Below are 21,590 nucleotides of genomic sequence, written 5' to 3' on the forward strand. Positions count from 1 at the left end.
AAACAATATTCAGTGCCCATCTATTTGTCAGTCTGAATGCAAACAAAGCGCCTCCCCTTGCGGCGATACTTGATTTTTTTCCCCGCAAATGTTATTTCCCCTGTCTGGTGTGCGGCAGTATGAAAGATGCCTCAGAATTAGAAGAGCAAAAAATATATACAGCGCAAAATGAATTGACCACTTTGGCGATCATGCTCCAAATGGGAATAATCTTGCTCGGTCCTACTAATATCATTGTTTCAGAGAAATTAGGAGAAGGCTCCCTTGCCTGGTTTCCGAGTGGGTCGACGAAGTGACACGCGGAAACGTTCGCAAAATTTATTTAAATTCGTCCATCCATCGACTGATGACAGTTGCAGGCCTCACAAGGCAGGACCTTACACGGCGGTCTTACACGAGCGAAACATGAAAATGCGATCATTGTTCAGGTGACCGCGTTTTATTGTGGATGCACACGCTAAGCAGTGCCACTACAGGCCTGTTTCTTCATGCGCTGAGCCTTAGAAAATAACCTATTTTCCATTTTCAGCAACTAGTTCTTTATTTCATAAAACTCAATACAAATGCACTCTAGAAACAAAAACGGCAGAACAAACAACATAATAGCGCTCGTTTTTTTCACAATATTAAAGGAGCTTCGTGAACGTCTACGACCGCTAGTTCACTCTCATTTCAACAATGTTCATTAGCAGCACCAAAGCTCCAAGCCCCCGTCAGACTGTACAGTTACTTCGAGTGCTAGAGCGAATAAGCGTTTTGTTGCGCTCAGCACGGTCTCATTCGTATAATAATCAAGTTCCCACTTCTGCGTGCCACAGACGCTATAGTCTTGCAGTTCTGTAAACAGGATATTACTCCTACAATGACCTTCGAGCGGCCATCGCATCAAACTGACCATCTTCTACTAGTGAGGTTAATATGTACTTTGTACCGGTTAGATCATTTCAGGGGCCCGGTTTGTGATGATGCTTGCTTTTCTGTGCAGCGCGCAGAACGAAATTTAAAAAGTGACCGGCCGAGCGCACTCCCAAGCGACATCATGTGAAGCGTACAGAACAGGAGTGCCTCGCGTGCCTTCATTGGTTTGTGGATGATAACGGAGCACACGCTTCACAAACACGTTTGATCCGTCGCAAGAGGCTTTCATAGGTGACTTTTGGATTCATGCTCAGGGATAAAAACATGAACCAAGTCCCTGCGAGATGCCGCGCTTGGTATCTCAAAGGCGCAAACTGCGCGGTCTCTGATAATGACTGAGATGGAGCACAAACCCGGAGCCGCACAGATATGGTTGCGTGGGAAGGTCTCGCCTGCAGAAGTGTCTATCCCGACGAAGTCTTCGCGTAAAATGTGGATTGGCGAACGGCAAGTATTTTAATAGAAACCACAGGAGTGATTGAGGGTTATTTGTGCGTGTACCTCCTGTCGCAAACATTGGTGTCCTGCTAAAATGGGCTTGTGTTTTGCAAGCTGGAACGCACACCAATCACTCGGGTTTGCAATGCTTACTATTTTCGGGACACGTGACTAGTCCGTGGCTGTCGAGAACTGTCACTGTACTGACAGGTGAGTGAGTGCGTATGATATGTAACACCTTTATCGCAGAATTGGCATAGCAGAGTGCAACCGCATTTTCCTCGCTTCCCCCCTAACAATACAAATATTTAGCTCTCATATAAAGTGGAACAAGTATTGCGTTATTGGTACAGGAAATGTCTCGTCAGTACCGGATTGCAGGCAATTCCAGGTCCTAAACAGATACCTGACTTCTCTGCTGTTGAACCATTCGTCGTTACATTGTTTCTCTTTCCAGCTTGATTACTGATGTGACCTGCAGTCCCACGATATAACACATATGCTCGCTGAAGTGGCCGCAATGAATGCAAAGCAGCCCTTGGAATGATTTTCTCGATGCCAGCGTATGCCAATTTTCGGCTTGTATACACATACCTACACCATATACACACGGCTGCCTGTCTTCTCGGAAGGTTAGCATACTAAGCGCTCCTAGTGCAGTTTGCCTTGAAGTTGGAATGAAGCTATGTTCACACAGTGTCAGCGCAGTGAACAGGAAGGCCACCGGCAAGATCTCCTCCAAGCTCGCATGGTTTTCGTATGCTTGATATAGGAAAATTGATAAGAATGTCCGGCGAAAAGTAACGCTCAATGTCAATGCGATAAAACCTTGAACTTTAGAAATTTACAAAAAGATTTGTCATGAGCGGCAGCACGGTAGAGTGCGGTGTCTGGAAATGTCCCGAGTGTGTTTATGCTATAAGCAGGGTTCGGCTGGTCAGCCAACAGCTTTTCAATTCAGCACAATTTTACTGTCAGAGCCTCCCTTAACGCTTTATCTCCTCAGAAAGAGAGAGAGGTTTCAGAAGTCCTTTGCTCAGCCCATAAACGTTGCATAAAACAGTTGGTTCAGTCCTTGTCTTTTGCATCGATCAGCCAGCGAGGTTTGAACTTCCGCGCTCTAAGCTCCCCCTCCCCCTTCCCCGCTACTCCTCGCCCTCACCAAGACTCGTTGAGAAGGGGACGACCACCGCAATGAGTGAATTTGCTTTATTTTTATCAGAGGGAGCTAATGGTGCTTACGCTGGTCTGCTGGCCGTAGCTTCTAGGAAACGTTGCTTGACAGGGTAACAAAGCTTTCCTTTTTTTTTACGCACGACGAGTGGAGCTCATGCAAGGAAAACATTGTGAACTGCTCACGTCCCGTTCCCGCACAGAGGGATAATTTATGCTCGGTTTCGTTGATTGCGTCATCAGGCTATGTCCTATGCTTTCAGATACTGGCTGTCAATACACGGTCTGACAACGTTTCAGGAGGCCACAGTGGTCTGGACAGCCTGTTCTGACATGCATTCTGTAAAACCAAAGTGGTTTGTGCAACTTCTGCGCATTGAGCAGCCACAGCTGGGCCTATTCAGTGATTTGTGAAACAGCGCATGCGCTTCCTGAGGGCGCGAAGTATTGAATATGACTGCTAAGTCAAGTGAGTTACGATGTTCCATGCAGCAAATTCAAGAAAACGCTGGAGAGAGGCAAGCACCGGCATCAGGTGCCAGGGTATGCCGGCCGAAGTGCCGCAGGAGCTGCGAGTCGCCGTGCACCGAGCAAGAGCTCGTTAATGGTGCGCGAAACTCCCGCTCGCTGAGCGTGAAAATGTGACGAGACGGTTTTCCGCTACGCCTACCGAGTCGCTTGACATCACTTGTGGGATGCGGTGACGACATGACCCGCATCGCAATGACCTCGCGTTTTCTGGAATATAGGAACATTTGGCAACTTGCCTAGCTCCAGTTGTCCGCCATAACCAGAGAGATTTATTAACCAGAGGTGCGCCGCTATTAAGGTCACACCGGGCGAAACAAACACAAGGATAACGCGCAATGGGATAAGCAAAAAGGGCATGTCCATAGCAGCACTGTTAAAAATATCTGCATAGCCCGGCAGAGTTCATGGCTGTAAACACTTCATTAGCACGTGTCCAGGCCCCGAGACACTTTAATGCAACCAAGGTCGTCGCTGTACACAGCTCGCAATGCACGATTCCATCGAGTATGTACACAATTTTGCCGGGACTGCCTTCTCGATTATTAGAATGTGCAGACGCTGTCCCCGGCACCGCAAGTCTGCACGTGCAGGAAAAGGCGCAGGCATCCGTTTCCAGCCCGGCCATTTTTCGGGGAAGCACTCGCCGCCCGGGAGTCGTCAGCCATCGTCCTGCGAAGCCATGTTGAACGTCGGCTCGGAGTCCGTCGTCTGCGCAGAGAGAAAGAAAGAACACAAGAGAGTTCACTGCCGGAACTCCTAAGCTGCAGTAAAGTGCGTTTTTGGTGCAGCATTTAAATACTTAACAGAGGCCCCTATTTCGCATGCCTTATGCGTTAGCAACGCGATAGCATTAAAAGCTGTTGGTGCCTTTAACCGATGTCACGTCCCTTGCCTTCAGCTTAATTATTCGCTCTGGTCACGCCACTTCCCTCAAGGAAATGGGAATTACCACTCTGGTGACGTCACTTATCTCCCGCCAGTGCAAACTATCCGCTCTGGTGACGTCACTTTCTTGCAGCCAATGGGCGAATTTTATAAACGACGGCACATTTTGGCATTTCCCCTCTGAGGCGACCTTGTCCGACTGCTTCGACATGGAGTCCCAGAGGGCCCTGGTTCAGAGAGCAAGGGCAGCGGCTATTGCCAATGGTGTCCCGGAATGAGGACTACCACACAGGCAAGGAGCGGTGGAACCCTCCACTCTCCTCTAATACCCACCACAGTGCATCCAATAAAGTTTTACCACCACCGCTGAGGCTTGCAGTGCCGTCGCATTATTAAGTGCTAAGCGAAGTACTATGAATCTTTTAAATACAGAATCACAGCGTGCACTGAACCCCCACACTTGCCAGTGTGACCAGCGGTCAGTCAGTAGCGCATCCTCTCGAACATTTTCGACAATCTCGCGAAAGACCTAGCAGTCTACACCTGGCACGTCATTGCAAACGGCAGGCTCCGACCTTGTGGCCCAGAGCGGTATGCACCAGGCTGAAACCAGCGCCGGCGTCAGTGTACACCCCAGAGGCAGTTTCGCATGCGCTCTCACAGCAAAACAAACAAATAAACACATTCGTTTTCTAATACGTTGGCACAAAGAAAGTAACTGAGGCTACAGAGCATGTATCAAGATCGTTGGTTCCAAAGATATTACGAGTAAAACCACGATTAGAAGTGGCCTAAATGCTCTTTCTGGGAAATAAAGAATTTAACTAGATGGGACTGAAACGGACTACAAAAAAAAAACAATGCCTCCGATGGTCTGTCCTTCGCTGTAACACAAAGTGCACAGAAAAAAACGTGCTTCTTCGAAGTCCGAAGAAAGGAGTTCCGGGGCCCAATTTTTGTGAAGCCTAGCGGACTGCACAGCATAACAAAAACAAAACAAAGGCGCTTTTTCAAAATCTAAACAAGATAGTCCCAGGATCCTATTTTTGTCAAGTTTAGCGAGGCGCATAGGTAAAATCAGTAGAAGTAAATGCGTCTTTTCCAAGCCCAAACAAGAGTTTCGGGGTCCTATCGTTATAAAATTGAGGGAATTGGATAAAAACAAAAACAAACGTGTTTCCAAACAAACGTGTTTCAAAGAAAAGTATCCCGGGGTACTACTTTCGTGAAGTTTTGTTTCGTCTTCCTTTCTCTGGGTCCGCTATCTTTCGTTGCGGCTTCCCGCTGATTTGGGCCACGGCGGACGACACCAATGACAAAGGGCAAAGGGAATTGGAAACTGAAAGAAATGTTAAATAGTACGCGACCCCTGGTGATCATCTCTCCTGCTTGACCAGAAGGTTCCTCGGTTGTATGGGTTCTTTCTTTTATTCATCCAGATGCTCACTACATAATGGCCGCGAAGGCACCGCCGCAAACCGGTCCGCTGCCTCACCAGACTGCTTTGCTTTCTTTCACAGCTGGCACTTCTGCCTGCGGTACAAAGAGTCCACTTCGAGAGCAGGAGGTCGCGACGCTGTTCAGCTTCCCAATGCTTCGGGCTTCCACGATATATTTCCTGAATCATGCGTTTTCGTGGATCAATAATTTTCCTCCAAGACTGCTTCTGCGCCTCCCGTTCATACGATCGCCTCTCGAGGCTCTGATATCGACCTGTTTTCCTCGTCAGCGGCGGAACCGTACCGACGTTTCAAGGTTAATAAGGCTGCTTGAGGCTTAAGAGATTAGGAACCGCGGCGCCAAGGCGCCAAGAGGGTCAAACAGGCCGGCAGCCGACAGTATAAGCGAGGATGATCCCAGTTTTGCTCCACATTTTCTGCAAGCACACAAGCACGCTGCTGGCACCGGTTCACGGGCCAACAGAGGTCACACACTCGCCGATTGGCCCTCAGAAGCACGTGTGAGGCCACCTGGGCTAAACATCACGCATTTCGAACGGAAATGACACATTGCGAGCCCGACTCCGACCGCAGTGATGCACGCTATCATCTCACGCAACGAACCCTTGAACTCCAAGCATATACTTGATAATGTCAGTTAGAAGTTAATGTTGGGGTAATGATCGCGCAGGTAGATGCTTTTCGTGATATTACATGAATATTCTGAAAAGAGAGGCCAAATGGCTTAATCGGTACAAAGACGATACACAAACGGACACAGAAAAATATTTTTGATTAAATAATTTGGAATTAGCTAGAAAAGGGAGAAGAAAATGTCGGTGGTGTAGATGAAATCGCACCAAGGCCTTAAATCTAAAGAGAACGCGCTAAATATCCACTAATTCCGGTAACCAATCCCATTTTTGTATCGCAGTCGTAAAGATTGGTTCATTAAATGCATTAAAGGAACAACGATGTCGTTGAACACTCATGATTCAAAGCTTGAAGTTGCTGGCATTAGTAAGGACTAACGTGGGCTATAAATGCGATATGCATATTCGAACCTACTAGAAGAAAGTTCCATGCGCCAATTATCAGACTGCAGAAAGGGAGTGAACAGGGAACATTGAATAAGGCCGAAATGTCGTTCCCTAATAAAAAATAAAGTGCACATACTATCTGCGGAAGCGCCTTGCGTTGATAATGGCAGTGGGTTTTTTATTGCGTTGTTCTTAAACAAGGGCACACAAAGAGCCAATCTTTTGGCAGTAAAGATAAAACGCAAATAAGAGCTGAATCATCATGAATCATTGTTAGCGGCATGGCGTTGCGTTGTAGAAATGGGAACTCCTCGTTTTGTATCCGGAAGTCTGATTATTAAGTTTCTCCTCTTGCTATACAGCGGTACGGCGGTTAACTTGCCAAGATCGCACCCAATTCTAGACTGGTAACGGTCCACACACGCACGGAACGGAATAAAAATGCGCAGAGAGTGAAGACAGAATGCCGTAAAACCTTGCGGGTGAAATCTTCACGAACACACGCCTGACAGCGAAGTGACCAAGCAATGCAGTGGTGATTCTGAATGAAACTCAGTTCGTGTGAGCACACAATGCTTTTCACAGGAGCCGGCTACCAAACTGGCTCACTAAGGTACTTTAATAGCCTACCTGGATCATAGCAGTTCCTAGAAGCGCCAGTGTCGTGTTAAGTGATACTTTCCTTCGTCCTGTTGTGTTTGCGCTAAACTTTCAAAAACATTTATTTAGATGTACGCTCTGTGTGATATGTTAAATAATACGACATTTATATGCGACAGCAATTACGACTGCTGTTATTGTGATTTCTTTTAATCTTATCTCAGAAAAGACGCTTTTACTTATGTTATCTCTAGTAAACATTCCATCTGTAATAGCTAGTATCACGTAGTTTACTTCATTACGCGCCTTGATCACACACTGTTATAGTTATGAAATACTACTTTGGCAAAGAATTTAGATTTATGTGACTTCAAGGGAAATTTATTGAGATCAAGTGGTTCTGTATACAGTTCCCAAACTCATAATTAGGTTGCATAAACCTATTCTAGGCTCTGAGCAAGGACCATGATGAATATAAATATTTTTGCTTATATTATGTTTCAAAAACTTTTTACAGAGGGCGTACTTGCGTATGCCTGCCGTTGTGCAGATGGCAATAGAGCTCACAGCGGCCCCTAGTCAATTTCCGCGAATGACGACAAATAGACTTACTACGAGCATATCACCGCATCTGTATGTTTAGTTGCAGTTGAATGGTTTAAAAACAAAGTCGCTTTTATTAATGCGACAACTTCATTTCTACAGAATAATAAAAAGAAGGCTCGTATGAGGAGTCTGAATTGTTCTACGCAAGAAAAAGCGATTTAAACTGAGTGCGAGCTGTGCAGTACAATAGAATGAACTGTTGAACACATTCCGAAAATGGGCAAGTTATAAGTAGCTAACTTAGATAAATATCGCAGTCGCATTGAAGTCACAAATCTCCTAGAAAAGTTACAAATAACAAAGAATCCCGAGCCCCTAAAGCCACAGTGATCATCTGTGAAAAATGGAAGATGACGTTAAAATATTATATTTAAGACTGAATCAAAGTAGTTCTTTTATGTTATTTTAATACCATGAAATTTTCAGTGTGCTAAAAGAAGATGCTAGCGTTTTAAGAAATGGAGTAGAAATAGGCAGTCTCTGTCGCATAGTTAGTGCGTCCCAGTGCTTAGAGTAAAATAAACATGTCTGTTAGTGCTTTCTGTTGAAAAATCTACAAGTTTTAAATAACAATCTTTTTCTGCTTGGAAATTTTTGAATTTTACAATCCACTGGTTACTTCATTTGTTCGTTAAGGAGCTTATTCTGTATTCTCCCGATTTTATCGCTTTGTCCAAACATTTCTTACTAAAATAACGCATGCCCAGATTACATGGGTGGAAGTTAGGGGCGTCCTCTTTGTAGCCGGGTGGTGGCTAGTACCACCACGCTCAGTATTTCCTTTTCTTTATATATTTTGCTAATTAATCTGTCAAATATAGCGGTATTGACATTAAACTCGGGATTTTTTTTTGGACTATATTACGTTTGCCGAATTTTTAGTCCTGAACTAGCATTCTTACGTAACCGCCCTGCTTCTGAGCCACCAATGTTCCAATTGCTTTTCGCTAACGTGCACCTCTCATTAATTCACGTTAGATTAGTTATCTCTAAACTCAAGGGCCTCAGAAAGTCGACTGTGCTTGTACGGGCATCTCGATGAATGCTGCCACATTGTAATAAAGATCGTTCCATTGTTGTTGCGGATTTACCATACACTGCATAATGTGTGGTATTTGTTAAATTTATTTTTGTAGCTTAACGTTGTAAGACACTCCGATCTCGCTTCGAAGAGCAGGGCGTTACATGCTGAGTGATCGCAGATAGATTCCTTCCTGACTTGCCTTATCCATTTTTCTATATAGTTCTACAGTAAGCTTTTTCTCCATTGGAGTAATCCAGTTTTTACCCTCTGCGTTTTCGACCTGTCGTTTAAAGTTTAGTACTCCGACCTGGTTTCTTGCATTCTAGCTGGACGTCATCAGCTAGCGCCGTCTGTCGCCCGCCAATGGCTAACACTGCGTAACTCAACGGGAACAGTTTGATTTGTAATTGACCGACAACTAAAGAACGCAGTGAGATGGTGTGCGAAGATATTGATAATGATGGGTTTGCTCTCCCTACGCGCTGCAGAATCTGATTTATAAAACGCTTTCTGCACTCGCACGCAGTGGGTCTGAAGGCCGTAGGAAATCAATCGGTTGGTCCAAACTCTCAAGATTCCCGCAGCGATTTTTGATGGTTAGTGCCATGCAGCACGTGGCGAGAGTCGCGCAAAGTAGGTGCGTTTGTCCAGATTTCCTCGGCTTGTTTAGTTCACTTAAGTTTTGCTTATTCTTAGTATCCCTGTAATATCCTTTCATAAGCTCAGCTCTAAAAATTCTCTGCACAACGCTTGTAAATAATGTTTATTTTTTTTGTTGGAAGGTTTCATTCTTTCATACAGGATAATTATTCGGATCCAATATAAAAAAAAATAATCTAAAGAACGAATAAATACGGGCTGATTGAGTTACTATGCATCAATGCCATTTCTATCTTAGCTTTGGCGCAAGCGTTTTACAGTGTACCAAGTAATTCATACATTTCTTTGTACTTTAAAGGGCTACTGAATCCTTAAATTTTAATTAGTGTGTACAATTTAAGAGTGCACTTTTTGGGGGGGAGTCGGTCGTACACACCTAAGCAAGGGAAATGCGCTAACAAAGAGTATGCGCCCGTCCTTGTGCTCTTCTCGCCCGAGTCTTCTTTTTTGCGCATTTCCCTCGCTTAAGTGTGTCCACAATGGCGCCACTGTTTTTCATGTTGTCTGCGGCTTAAAACTTGTTTCCTTAACTTCTACCTAGTAGGATATATTTGTTCCACCTGCGGCCGAAATTGAAAAGTACAAAGTTGAACTTTCAATCTTTTTTGAAATTGTTTTCACATGAAAGTGGCTGCACATTCGACCAATGTGCAGCAAAGTAGTGGAATATTGTTTAATATGCGAAAAAAGCCCCTGTTTGACGTTCGCGTTTGCATTAGCTGGCATGCAAGAGGTAGGCCTATTTATTACCGGTTGATATCCTTCTGTGCAAAATTAGCGATACTTATTATACTGTACGTTATTGGAGTCACTAGAATCATGCGCTGTATATTTTGAGTCGCATCGCATTAACACTGCGATTTTGCTATTCCTTTTTTTCATAACAGTCGAATTCGTCCGGTTTTACTTCGAGATTGCGCACACTGCCAAATTCGCTTTTAAAAATTTGATTTGTATCACAAGTAATTACTGCGCTGTTGAAAAAAAAATGACGAAATATCACTGACGTCCGAGAGAGTGTGACAACTTTAAGCATCCTACGAGATTACTGAGACAGCAAAGTATCACATGATTGCTTTGACGGATCCTTAAGTGTTGTCCGGCAAGTTGAAGTGTGTCGTTAATAAGGCGGACGACTAAAAATACATGCAGGAAACACCCGAGCGTTGACTTCCAACTTTACTTCGCAAACTACGAGAAGGCAAATCTGCAGCATTCCGGAACACATCACGCTGAGGAAAAATCTAATCATAAGACACTTGTCGCATTAGACTAACGATATATACCGGAAGCACGAAGCAAGCCAAGAAAAAGGCAAGCGCCAGCGACTGAATTTTTGCCGGAAAACGCAGGATGAAAACCAAACAGGATGACTTATATAAAACTGTCAGAAAAGAGGGAAAACGTTTCACCGAAAACTTCATCAGGCTTCACTAACGTAAAGGTCACCTTAAGGTGGGCACAGCAACTGTCCACAACAGCACTGAAAGAGCAAAAGAAAAGAACACAAAAATTGTCAAAAGCTCAAATTAGGTTTAAAACGATAACGAAGCCCATACAAGTAGCAGGCGTGCACGCCCAAAATCACGCATCAGCTCGAGGAGGCTTCAACAGAGAAGCCATCACAAAGTGAATAGGTCCAAAAACCCAGAGCTTGGCCTAAACAAGAATCAGCAACGTCTTGGTTAGAACCGAACTAGAGCAAAACAAAAGAAACTGAAACCATTTAACGAAAACACCCGCTGTGACATAAAAGCCATACAGCGGTAGAATTAAACACCAAGCAACGGCCTTGAAAACTGAAAAAAAAAAAACATTGCAGCATCAAAACTAAGCACTTTTCCCTCATTACTATGAAGTTTTGTTTGGAACTTTAAAAATGCCGTGGGCGCAGTAGCGTGTTTCCTGCTTTTCTTCACTGTGGTTACAAGCAAGTAACCGAAAAAAGCACTTTGTAAACGGCGGCTTCCTTTTAAGCAAAGAATGTCGGCGAATCCTTTCTGCCCTTTTTTTTTTTTGTGAACGCTTCTCCCTGTATTTTTTTAAAGCCGATTTTAGGACCGGGTGTGTTGTAGAACAAAACACCGCAAGAGCAGCACACGTTATGGAGGAGTGCTTTTCGCAAACTTTTTAGTCGCAAGACTTAGTTTGTTTTGTTACTTATTTATTTCATGTTTAATTTATGTATCAATTCTTATCTTTTGTTTATATTTGTTCTTATCTTGCTCTGTTGAAAGGCGTATATCTTCATGCACATATAACCTGAATTGATACAGGCAGCTTTAAAAATGCACACAAAGAGTTATCATCGACTGCATTAAAAAAGATTAATAACAGGGTGAAGTTTGGGTCACTGACCAAGTCAAAAACAGGAATCAAGGCTCCCTTCATCATATCTACGCAAAAAGATTAGGAACAATCCTGAAGACTATATAATCCCGCCTTCTTCTTCGACAGTCTTATTGTGAACAAGGGTCCCGTACGGGACCCGAAACGTCATTTTCGTTTGTTTTTGACTTGGTCAGTGACCCAAACTTCACCCTGTTATTATGCTTCATCCTGACCAGACGGTATTCCGTCGAACGTTAGACTACATTAAAAAAGATTGTGCATGGTCTGCTTCAATTCTGCTAATCATGCTCATGAACAGGGGGTCAGACAGTCATGCGATTTCTGTTTGGACATGATTGGTTTAAGTTACTTGAACGAAATGTTTTACGTCTGGCTATGAAACCAACAAGCCCGGCTCCATTCACGGTGCGTTACATTAAAAAAGTCATAGAACTGAAGCTCTTGTCAGAAATCTGATCTGTGCGAAAGCAAGTGGACACTGGGAAGATTGGTCGAAGGAGGGTATAGGGGGGGGGGGGGGGGGGCGCTGTCCCCTCTGGAGAAACATGGGGGGGGGGGGGAAGACCGCCTCCTTTCTATCGCCTGTTTTGGGGTCACCTGTCGAAAATAATGACCCGGTATAGTTACACTAAGACGAAGTTCCACTGTCCCTTCAGTGAATCCTTCAGCCGTGCTAGCGGTCACTGCTTTAACAGAACTCGTGATTCCTAATACACAAACTTCCGTGGAAGGAATAACTGTCCGCGCGAATCAGCTGTAACTCCCACGTTCTGATTCCTGTATCTAAAAATAAACAACTAGCAATCGTTCGCCAACACTAGTTTATAACTGGGCAAAATAGGACGTCTTAGTGAAAAGTAGTAAATTTACCGCGGAACTGTAAAAACGTTTTAGAGATTGGCGCTTTGCGCGGCTGCGGAGGTGGAAAGAAAGAAGAAAGAGACGAGAGACAGAAACCTGACACCAGTGAGCAGAAATTTCACCCCAGGCCAGTGCAGCACTGGGCGGCTTGGACATCGCTCATCGCCTTGTTCCAGCGAGACAGCACAAGTGACACGCACAACGACACAAAGTGACAGCGACACGGGCGTTGTCGTCTTTCTTTCTTCCGTGCCGTCTCTTTTTGTTTCTACATGTCACATGACTTCGTCGCCGTGGAACCTGTACATGCGTTCCGTAGATGCGTCGCTAAACACGAGCGGTGAAGGGGCACTAGCTGGGATTAAGGCTGGTTGATTGGCTTGTGCGGCTGAGCGCCACAAAGCGACTCAGGCTATGAGGGACGCCGTAGTGAAGGGCTCCGGAAGTTTCGACCACCTGGTGCTCTTTAACGTGCACTGACATCGCACAGCACACGGGCCTCTAGAATTTCGCCTCCATCCAAATCCGCGTCTTTCGGGTCAGCAGCCGTGCGCCATAACCACTGAGCTACCGCGGGAGCTGTGAAAAAGTGAATAATTCCGAGGTGGTCGAAATTATTTCAGAGCCCTCCTCTACGGCACCTGTCTCTACCTTTCTGCTTTCCCTACCTCCTTTATCCCTTCCCTTACGGCGTGGTTCAGGTGTCCAACGATATATGAGACAGATACTGCGCCATTTCCTTTCGCCCAAAACCAATCATTATTATTATTATTAATTTATTAATATTAATTTTGCAATCTTCTGATGGGTACTAAGATCTTTTTTTTTGAAGTTTGTACTGCACTAGCACCCAGTAGTTTAAACTGCCACTGAAAGCTAATGGGGTGAGATTTTTACAATAAATAGCAGAAACTGCAAGCGTCGCGAGGAGGGACCTGCGCATATATTAATCGTTACGATGCAGGTTTACGATGTGAGCAACAATTGCGCTAACAAACAATTTTGCGTTGAAAAATGTCCTAGTCCATAATTTCTGCAGGTATGATTCTCTCAGATCAGATAACGAAAATTAGACTTGACTAAGTAGCATTCCTGCGAGAAGTCTTTCAAGACATAAGGCTAATAAAGGCGATTACCTTTTTCGTTCAGATTCTGTAATTCCTACAATTCTTGAGCTCTCTAAGGCTTAGGACCCACTTGGTCCCAGAACACTTCCCGAAGCCAAAATATGCTCGTGTAGCAGCTTTGCCACGCCCTTAGTCCAGCCCATGGAAACGTCAGCATGGAGCGTTCATAAAATGGTTCAGCTAAGGTGCAAGCGGCTACAGTGCACGCCGAAGTTGAGAACGCTGGATTAATTTCTGCCAGGTGGAGTTGTTTACCGTGCACAGAAATCTGAGGACAGAACCCTACTTCTGTTTTCTTCTACCTGAATCAAATTCCTGCACGATGCCGCAGCTGCTGAGCTAGCGCGGCCCATACATTTACGGCACTAACCCTACAGCCCAGCGACAGGGTTTCTGTATATAAGCGCGCACGCACAGCTACAGACGGACGAGACTGTTCCTGTGCCACTCTGTGCATTGACTGACTGCACTGCACTAGGGCTCCAAAATTTATCAGGAGAACAAGAGAAATTGTTAGGCCTAGTCACCACACCCATTAAGGTAGCCGAGCTCATAAGTTCAAGTGCGCGATAAGCAACATAATCATGCCCAACCCAGCCACCCCGCGTAGGGAGGAGAGAACTGCCACGAAGGACCTTGCACGCCCCCGAGTTTCGGTGCGGAAGCCTGCATATCTAAGTGGGCATCAATGAACACTGGGAGGGCTTGTGTCGTTCTCTTTAGTACGCCCCATCGGAAGAAAACGCGCTGCGTACTGTGTGGCTTTGACTGGACTGCGTCGCAGTGCCATGTTTTCGGGTAACTAACCTTGCAGTGCACATCAGCGTGACAGCCACACCAGCAAGGCGTGCCCAAGGTAAGTGCTGCTAGCGTAGCGTACAGAGCCAGCGGGCCTGGCTCTGCGTTGCTGTCTGAGCTGCCGGGTACACCGCACTGGCTCAGCAATGTTTCGCCAAGTTGCAATTTTTTATGGACCGAAGCGTGTTAGAGACGACGAATGTCGATTAAATTGGTACAGAAGGTGGTCCCAAAAGCGAAGATGGCAGGGGGACCTCCCATTGCAGAACGCTAAATACAAATACGAAAAGCTGGAAGAAATACGGGGGTTCAAAAACAGCTGATGGAGTCTTGTAGCAACGTACCTCCGATGTGGTATTTCTGTTTTCCGCCATTGAAAGGATCTTTACGAAATATAAAAATGTCAGCGGATTTGGGTAATTATGCGAAATGCGGATATGTGCGCTAGCATGACGTCAATTGTCGGCGGGAGCTACCACTTACTAGGTAATACCAGGCTACCACCCAATTACCACCCCAACTTCTTATTCCGTTTAGCTACTGTATACAAGCATCATTCGAATCACGTTCTCCTCCTAACCGCGGCTCCTCATTCCGCTTAGCTCGGCGCGCTCAGGGGCGGTGCCGCCTAATTAGCGCCCCAGGTTCTCGCCTGGTTACCACCGGCTACACATTGGTAATTAAGCCACCGGTGGGCAGGTGTGCAGTGGCACAAGGCAAGTGCTATGACAGATGGTGCCATCGGTGTGACTTGGGTTGCTTGGGTTGGGCTGCGACCCAGGTTGCTCTTCTCGAGCAGCCTTTCACGATTAAATGGACTGCCGCCTGACACGATGGAAGGGTTCCCACCCTCCGGTGGGCAGGTGAGCAGCCTGCCAGAAAACCGGCTTCAGACAGACAGACGGACGGACGGGCGGGCGGGCGGACAGACAGACAGACAGACAGACAGACAGACAGACAGACAGACAGACAGACAGACAGACAGACGGACGGACGGACGGACGGACGGACGGACGGACGGACAGACAGACGGACGGACGGACGGACGGACGGACGGACGGACGGACAGACAGACAGACAGACAGACAGACAGACAGACAGACAGACAGACAGACGGACGGACGGACGGATGGACGGACAGACAGGCAGGCAAGACAAGCACACAACGCCCAGATGCGGGCAATGGCCACAATATATGCGCTAGAGCACTAAAAGCCATTTTACCGTGTTCTCGCGGCACCGTACTGTAATGCTACCAAGCGTGTTTTGAACGAAGAAAGCGGGGGTGCTGACCGTGTTCAAGTGAGAGGCAGCCGTTCACGTCGACGGGATGCACAATGATAAACACACACACACACACACACACACACACACACACACACACACACACACACACACACACACACACACACACACACACACACACACACACACACACACACACACACACACACACACACACACACACACACACACACACACACACACACACACACACACACACACACACACACACACACACACACACACACACACACACACACACACACACACACACACACACACACACACACACACACACACACACACACACACACACACACACAACGGTGACTAGCTTGAACCACCTGACTTTATCGCTTTCCCTACCTCTTTCTGTGTTTGTTTTCTGCGCGATGACCAAATAAAAGCTTCGTCTCAGCTGCTTTCGGTGGCCTGCCTGTTACTTATCTAAGACGGCGGCGCGCGCCTTCCGTGTTGAAGGTGCTTCGGTCCGATGCCACTAACTGCCACACGGTCAGCGCGCAGGCTTTGTTCGTTCAGTGCACGGTTGAGGGCGCTACAATACGATAGCGCAAGAGCGCAATCAAGTGTTGTTTTTCCTTTTTCATATTTCGAGGACGTTCTTCAAATGCCGAGATGAGGTACGGTGCCGGCAAAAACTAGATCGTCTGCTCCTGAACCCTGTCTATAGGTTAGCTAAACTTATTCATGGCACTCATATAAGTACTAAAATGATTGCATAGTTAGTTCACTCTAGTTAAATTATCAGGCGAAATTTGAAAAATATCAGTTGCGCCACACGACGGCAAACGGTATGTCGTTGTATTCACACAGCTCCGTTGTTCCAATTTAATTTAAACCTTTGCTCAAGTTACGTGAAACAGCCTGTCTGTACTTTCCTGCAGGCTACTGACTAAGTGCTATTTTTTTTTCGCAACAGGTGAGTACACGCCACAGTTGACATCCTAGTTATTTCTCTCATGCGGTCCTCATCTTAAGTCCCTGGTAAGCGTAAACAGAGGCACTTTGCTACTTTGTTTCCTTGTCAGATGATTGAAGGGTGGTTTAGCTTCCTTCCTATAAATTTTAAAAGCCACCATTATACGTATATTAGTGTTAAGGTCGTCAGTCATGGGCTGCAATTAATACCCTGTACCCTGTAATACGCGGTACTCTCATCCGTCATGGAAGCACGAAGACGGCATCGAGACACAGATAGGGCGCATCTTAAATCGCATGCACGGAAGAGATCCTAGACCGCCCGAAGGCTGCGCCTTGTATAGGGGCGCTGCTGCACCCGGCTCTGCCCCCCGAGAGACAAGGCATCGCGTAAGGCCCCCAGAAAAACTGGCTGCGCGCGACCTCGGTGAGCGGTGAGCGAAAGCTCGAGCTGGGGCAGGTTGTGTGACACGTTCCCCCCCTCGGGGCGCACACGCGAAACAAAGCGAGCCTCTCCCGCCCGGCGATAAAATCAGCAGGGCGGCGAAAGAGGGGGCCAGCGCACAACTCTCCAAGTGCGGGCACTTGCTTTCCCTCGACACCAGGAAGAAAGGTCCGTATCGTCGGCGCTCGAAGTGATACCGCAGTGCTGCACTGCTTTGCGTCCGGGGGCGAAACTGTCCCGTCGTAAGCGGCGCGTATCTTATTTTAAAGCAGGTCACGGCGAGCGGTTGCGCGAAATACGTAACGTGGTCGACGCGCGCATTTTTCGAACGGAAGTTGTTTACGAATGCTCGAGATGGGAGAGCGAAATCTGAAAAGGCAGCCACTCACGCCAAGTAAGCGCAGTTTGAGGCGCACAATGCAGACTAGCGGTTCATTACGTCTGTTGGCCCACAAGTGTAAGCGACAAGATCAAGGCCCTGTTTTTCGAACGTTATAAATTAGTGCACTACTTGGTCGTAGCTGATTGCACTTACCCAGGTTGCATCGAACACTAGAATAATGCTATAAACATGGTATGTAAGTTGCAGTAATCGTATATGTTGCATTGTAAAGTTATAGTTAAAAATCAACGCGTAACGTTAGAAGTTACATAAAAAGATGACTTCAACGTTCCAAATAAACATTGTTTAAATATGGCCTTCAAAAATTTATTATAATGTTAGAGTGATAACTACAAACCAACATTACAAATATATTTCAAGCACTGGTTCCTAGAACTTTTCCCACTTGTTACGTAAAGATATTTCTCGAATAGCAGTGTATTGTAACCACATTTCTTAGTACTCGCCATAGACTGCATACACAGCCATATTTTTTCAAAGCGGTGGCGTTAAGGGTCCCGTGTCGTAGAAAAGCCGATGCGTCCCCGGCGGCGTTGGCAGTTAGCGGAAATTCCCAGTAGCATGAATAATTAAAATCGAGTAGGAAATTGGTCGAGTTGGGAAATCGAGCCTCGGCCTCCGAAGCGCGAGACGAGCACGCTAACCGCTCCGCCACGCCAGCTCGCTTGTTTAGAATGAACAAAGGCGCGTGTAGTGAATACGGTGTTGTCTTAGAAGGGTGCTTTAGAGACATGTACTGCGGTGTATAGTAGTAATTATGAGCATTGAAATTACAGCAGTCGCAGTTGAGCGAGTAGCAGAGTACGCTTCAGCTACTTTTCCTCTTCGCTTGGCGCGCACGTAGCGCCTTCAGACGGCGCCCACTAAAACCACTTCCTCCTCCTCGTCCTCGCAACGTACGCCACTCTCCCAACAGATTGCGCGCGACGGCAGCGCCTCCTAGTGTTCCTGTATATGCTTCCGCAGGGTGCTCCCTGCGGAAGCATATAAAGGAACACTAGTGCCTCCTAAAGCCCCTTGATTAAATATATAGTGCGACACTCTCCTCCGCGCGGCGCTCTCCTCCTCGTTTCTCCTCGCGCGCAGGGTCCCAACGCTGCACACGAACACGCTTTTTCGCCCAGGCGCCCGTAGGCCACCCGCAGCATTGAATGCTGGCGCGTGTTTTGGGGCTGGCTGGGGGCCTCAATGATTTAGCAAATCTTCATAGATGCTGCTAAAAAGCGTTGGTAACGCTGGAAGTTACTATGTGGGTACTTTCGGTTTCTGATTATGCCCTCTGCATATGACGTTCTTATGCGAAACAAGTTGTTCCGTAAATTTGAAGCTTCATGAACATTCTGTGCCACGAAATAAGATGTTGAATTGTGTGTATCGAACTTAGTATTGCCATGTATTTTTATTTTTGTTTTTAATTTATTTTAATTTACTCATTTTTTGATTTTGTTCTCATATTTTATTTTTCTGGTTTATTTCATTATGTATTCATTGTTTAAGAACGGTTCCTTCATCAACTTTTGCGTCTTTGTTTTATTTACCACATTGACAGTTCGTGCGGACAACTTCAGCCTGCATGCACCTTCCGTCCACTCCACTTATTAGCCAAGAAAGGCTTTCGCCTTAATAATAGTAGTTGGCACACATGAAATGCTGAATTTTATTGTGGAATCGTTTCATGGACCATTCAGTGGAAAAACCGGCGCCGTGCGTTTGATGGCGTTGGTTGAGTGTGGTGACACCATGGCGAGTGTGATGTGATGCACAGAGAGAAGCATAAAAGCAGTATGGAATAAAAATGCTTAGATAATGAGTGAATGAGTAGTGACTGCTAATTAGTGGCTTTTAATTTCTTAAGTTTAAATGGCGAATGAAACCGGCCAGAACGCCAATGCACTGAATGGAAATGAAATTGGTAGTTTTGAGTAGAAGTCAAAGTTGTGACCCCTGATTAGTGAACAAAACAGCTAAAAATGCTCCGTAATAAAGCGTGCACCAAATGGTAGTACCTAATTACAGACCCCTAATTAGTGGGAAGAAATTAGTCAAATAAATGTCCAAAATGCTCCGACTGTAATAAAATGAACAGTACCTGAGCTGGAGGTAGTAAAACACTAAATAGTAACACTTAATTACAGACCCCTAGTTAGAAGTAATTAGTGAATGAAACTTCTAAAAGTGCTCCAAATGTAGTCAATTGGGCAGTACCTGAACTGGAGATAGTAAAGGACTAAATAGTGACACCTAAATACCGACCCCCTAATTAATGAGAAGTAATTAGAGAATAAAATTACCGCTATGCTTCAGGTGTAGTCAAAATTAACAGTGCTTGAGCTCGACGTAATAAATGACCAAATAATAGTGCCTAATTAGGGGCCGCTAAATAGTTAATAGTAATTACTGACTTAAACAAAAATTTCCGAATGTAATCAAATTAACAGTACTTGAACTGGTGGCAGTGAAGGACTAAATAGTGACACCTAATTACCGACCCCTTATTATTGAATAGTAACTAATGAATGAGCTGACTTATACTGCAGGCCACTGTGGACTGATGACAGAATATTGGGAGTGGCCAGGCCCAAATTTGTGTGCGACCATCGAACTGGGCGTGGTCCATTATACTTCGATATCATTTTTCAGGTGACCGGTGCCAAATTCTGGGGATGGCCCGGTTCTAATTTCGGCGCAACCAATTAAACCGAGCGTGTTTTATTATACGTGTATATCAATCCTGGCACAATTTGGTCGAGGTCAATTTTTGGGTGAACCGTGCCGAGTTTTAGGGATGGCCCGGGCCACTAAAGTCTAAGTTCAAGTCATGGCCGGGTCATGACTGACACTGGTTGTGTCTATCATGAATAGGCAGTGTCATGACTATACTTGGCTAAATGTTATAGTGTTCCTGTGCAACTGTTGCTATGCAGCTGCTTCACAATTACCATGACTTGAACTTAGACTTTAGTGGTCCGGGACATCCCTAAAACTCGGCACGGTTCACCGAAAAATTGACCTCGACCAAACTGGGCCAGAATTGATATACACGTATAATAAAACACGCTCAGTTTATTTGGTTGCGCCGAAATTAGACAAGATTATGCTCCGTGTAGCAACCTCCGAAATAGTGCTTTCGCACCAAAAAAAAAAAAAACGGAAAGAAATCCTTTCACAACCGGAGTGGAAGGCTCACTTCGCGACTCTGTCAACAGAATAAAGTAACTCAGCCAAACGCAAACTGCAATCACCGCCCGCTAATGCGTAGCCGCGGTATTCCAAGCAGATGTAACAATACGAGAAGTACAACGTGGAATAGCTAGCGCTAATCATCCCTTCATGTAAGGGATGCAGATATCGGAGAACAAGCTTGAAATGACTCCTCTGTAAGGCACTGTTTGGGTTTCAGAAAACGAGTTCTACCATGTTCAGGAAAGGTGTGCTCAAGCTCATCTATTCAAATGCATGCTATTCACAGTACAATTCAGTATCTACGGTGCTGTTATGAAGTTCTTATCTGAACGAAGTCTCTGCGAGCGTTATCTGCGAGTGCTGTGAAGCCACTGCTTCTTCTGCAAGCGATCGCGCTTTCCTTGCGGGATCATAAAAACGGCGAAGCCGTCCTCACGCCTATTACTGCAGATTAATGCACAGCAGGGCGGCATAACGCGAGAGCACAGCACCGAAACCAATGCGCGCTACGTCCGCTGCGCCCAGGTTAGGCGAAAAATGGCGCGATCCGGAAAGACAATCACAAGCAAAAACACCAGCTGCGAGCGTTTCCATGGGCAACGGCAGGGAGACCAATGGGCGTGAAGCAGAGCTCGGCGTGCAGCCAATGCCTGCGGCCCGGCAGCGCGGAGACGAGGAGGAAGCGAGGAGGTCGCGAGGCGGCGGCGAAGTTCTAAGAGTGGCGGTACTTTCAAATTATCAAGGGACTTCAGCGCCTCCCGCTCGTCTCGTTCGGGCGCAGTGGGGCCGTGCGGGGACGCAAGAACCACGTAGTGAGCGGCGAGCAACGCAGTGCCCATCCAAGGCGCGTTCACCACGAAGCTTGCGTGCGGCTGGCTGCCCGT

The 21,590-nt window shown here is 46.1% G+C and overlaps 1 protein-coding gene across 2 annotated transcripts in view; it reads right to left on the minus strand.

The window, feature by feature from the left end:
• Positions 1-304: 304 nt before the first annotated feature.
• LOC144099514 (uncharacterized) overlaps positions 305-21,590 on the minus strand; it is a 79,879-nt gene continuing 58,593 nt past the window's right edge. Inside the window, exon 3 of one of the 2 annotated variants that reach the window (XM_077632870.1) lies at positions 305-3,768. In XM_077632870.1, coding sequence (XP_077488996.1) covers positions 3,718-3,768 — 51 coding nt within the window. In that variant the 3' untranslated portion in view covers positions 305-3,717. The remainder of the gene's footprint in view (positions 3,769-21,590) is intronic. The other variant, XM_077632869.1, reaches the window with a different exon arrangement.

Source organism: Amblyomma americanum, chromosome 7 (genome assembly GCF_052857255.1).
Source record: "Amblyomma americanum isolate KBUSLIRL-KWMA chromosome 7, ASM5285725v1, whole genome shotgun sequence".
Lineage (NCBI taxonomy): Eukaryota > Metazoa > Arthropoda > Arachnida > Ixodida > Ixodidae > Amblyomma > Amblyomma americanum.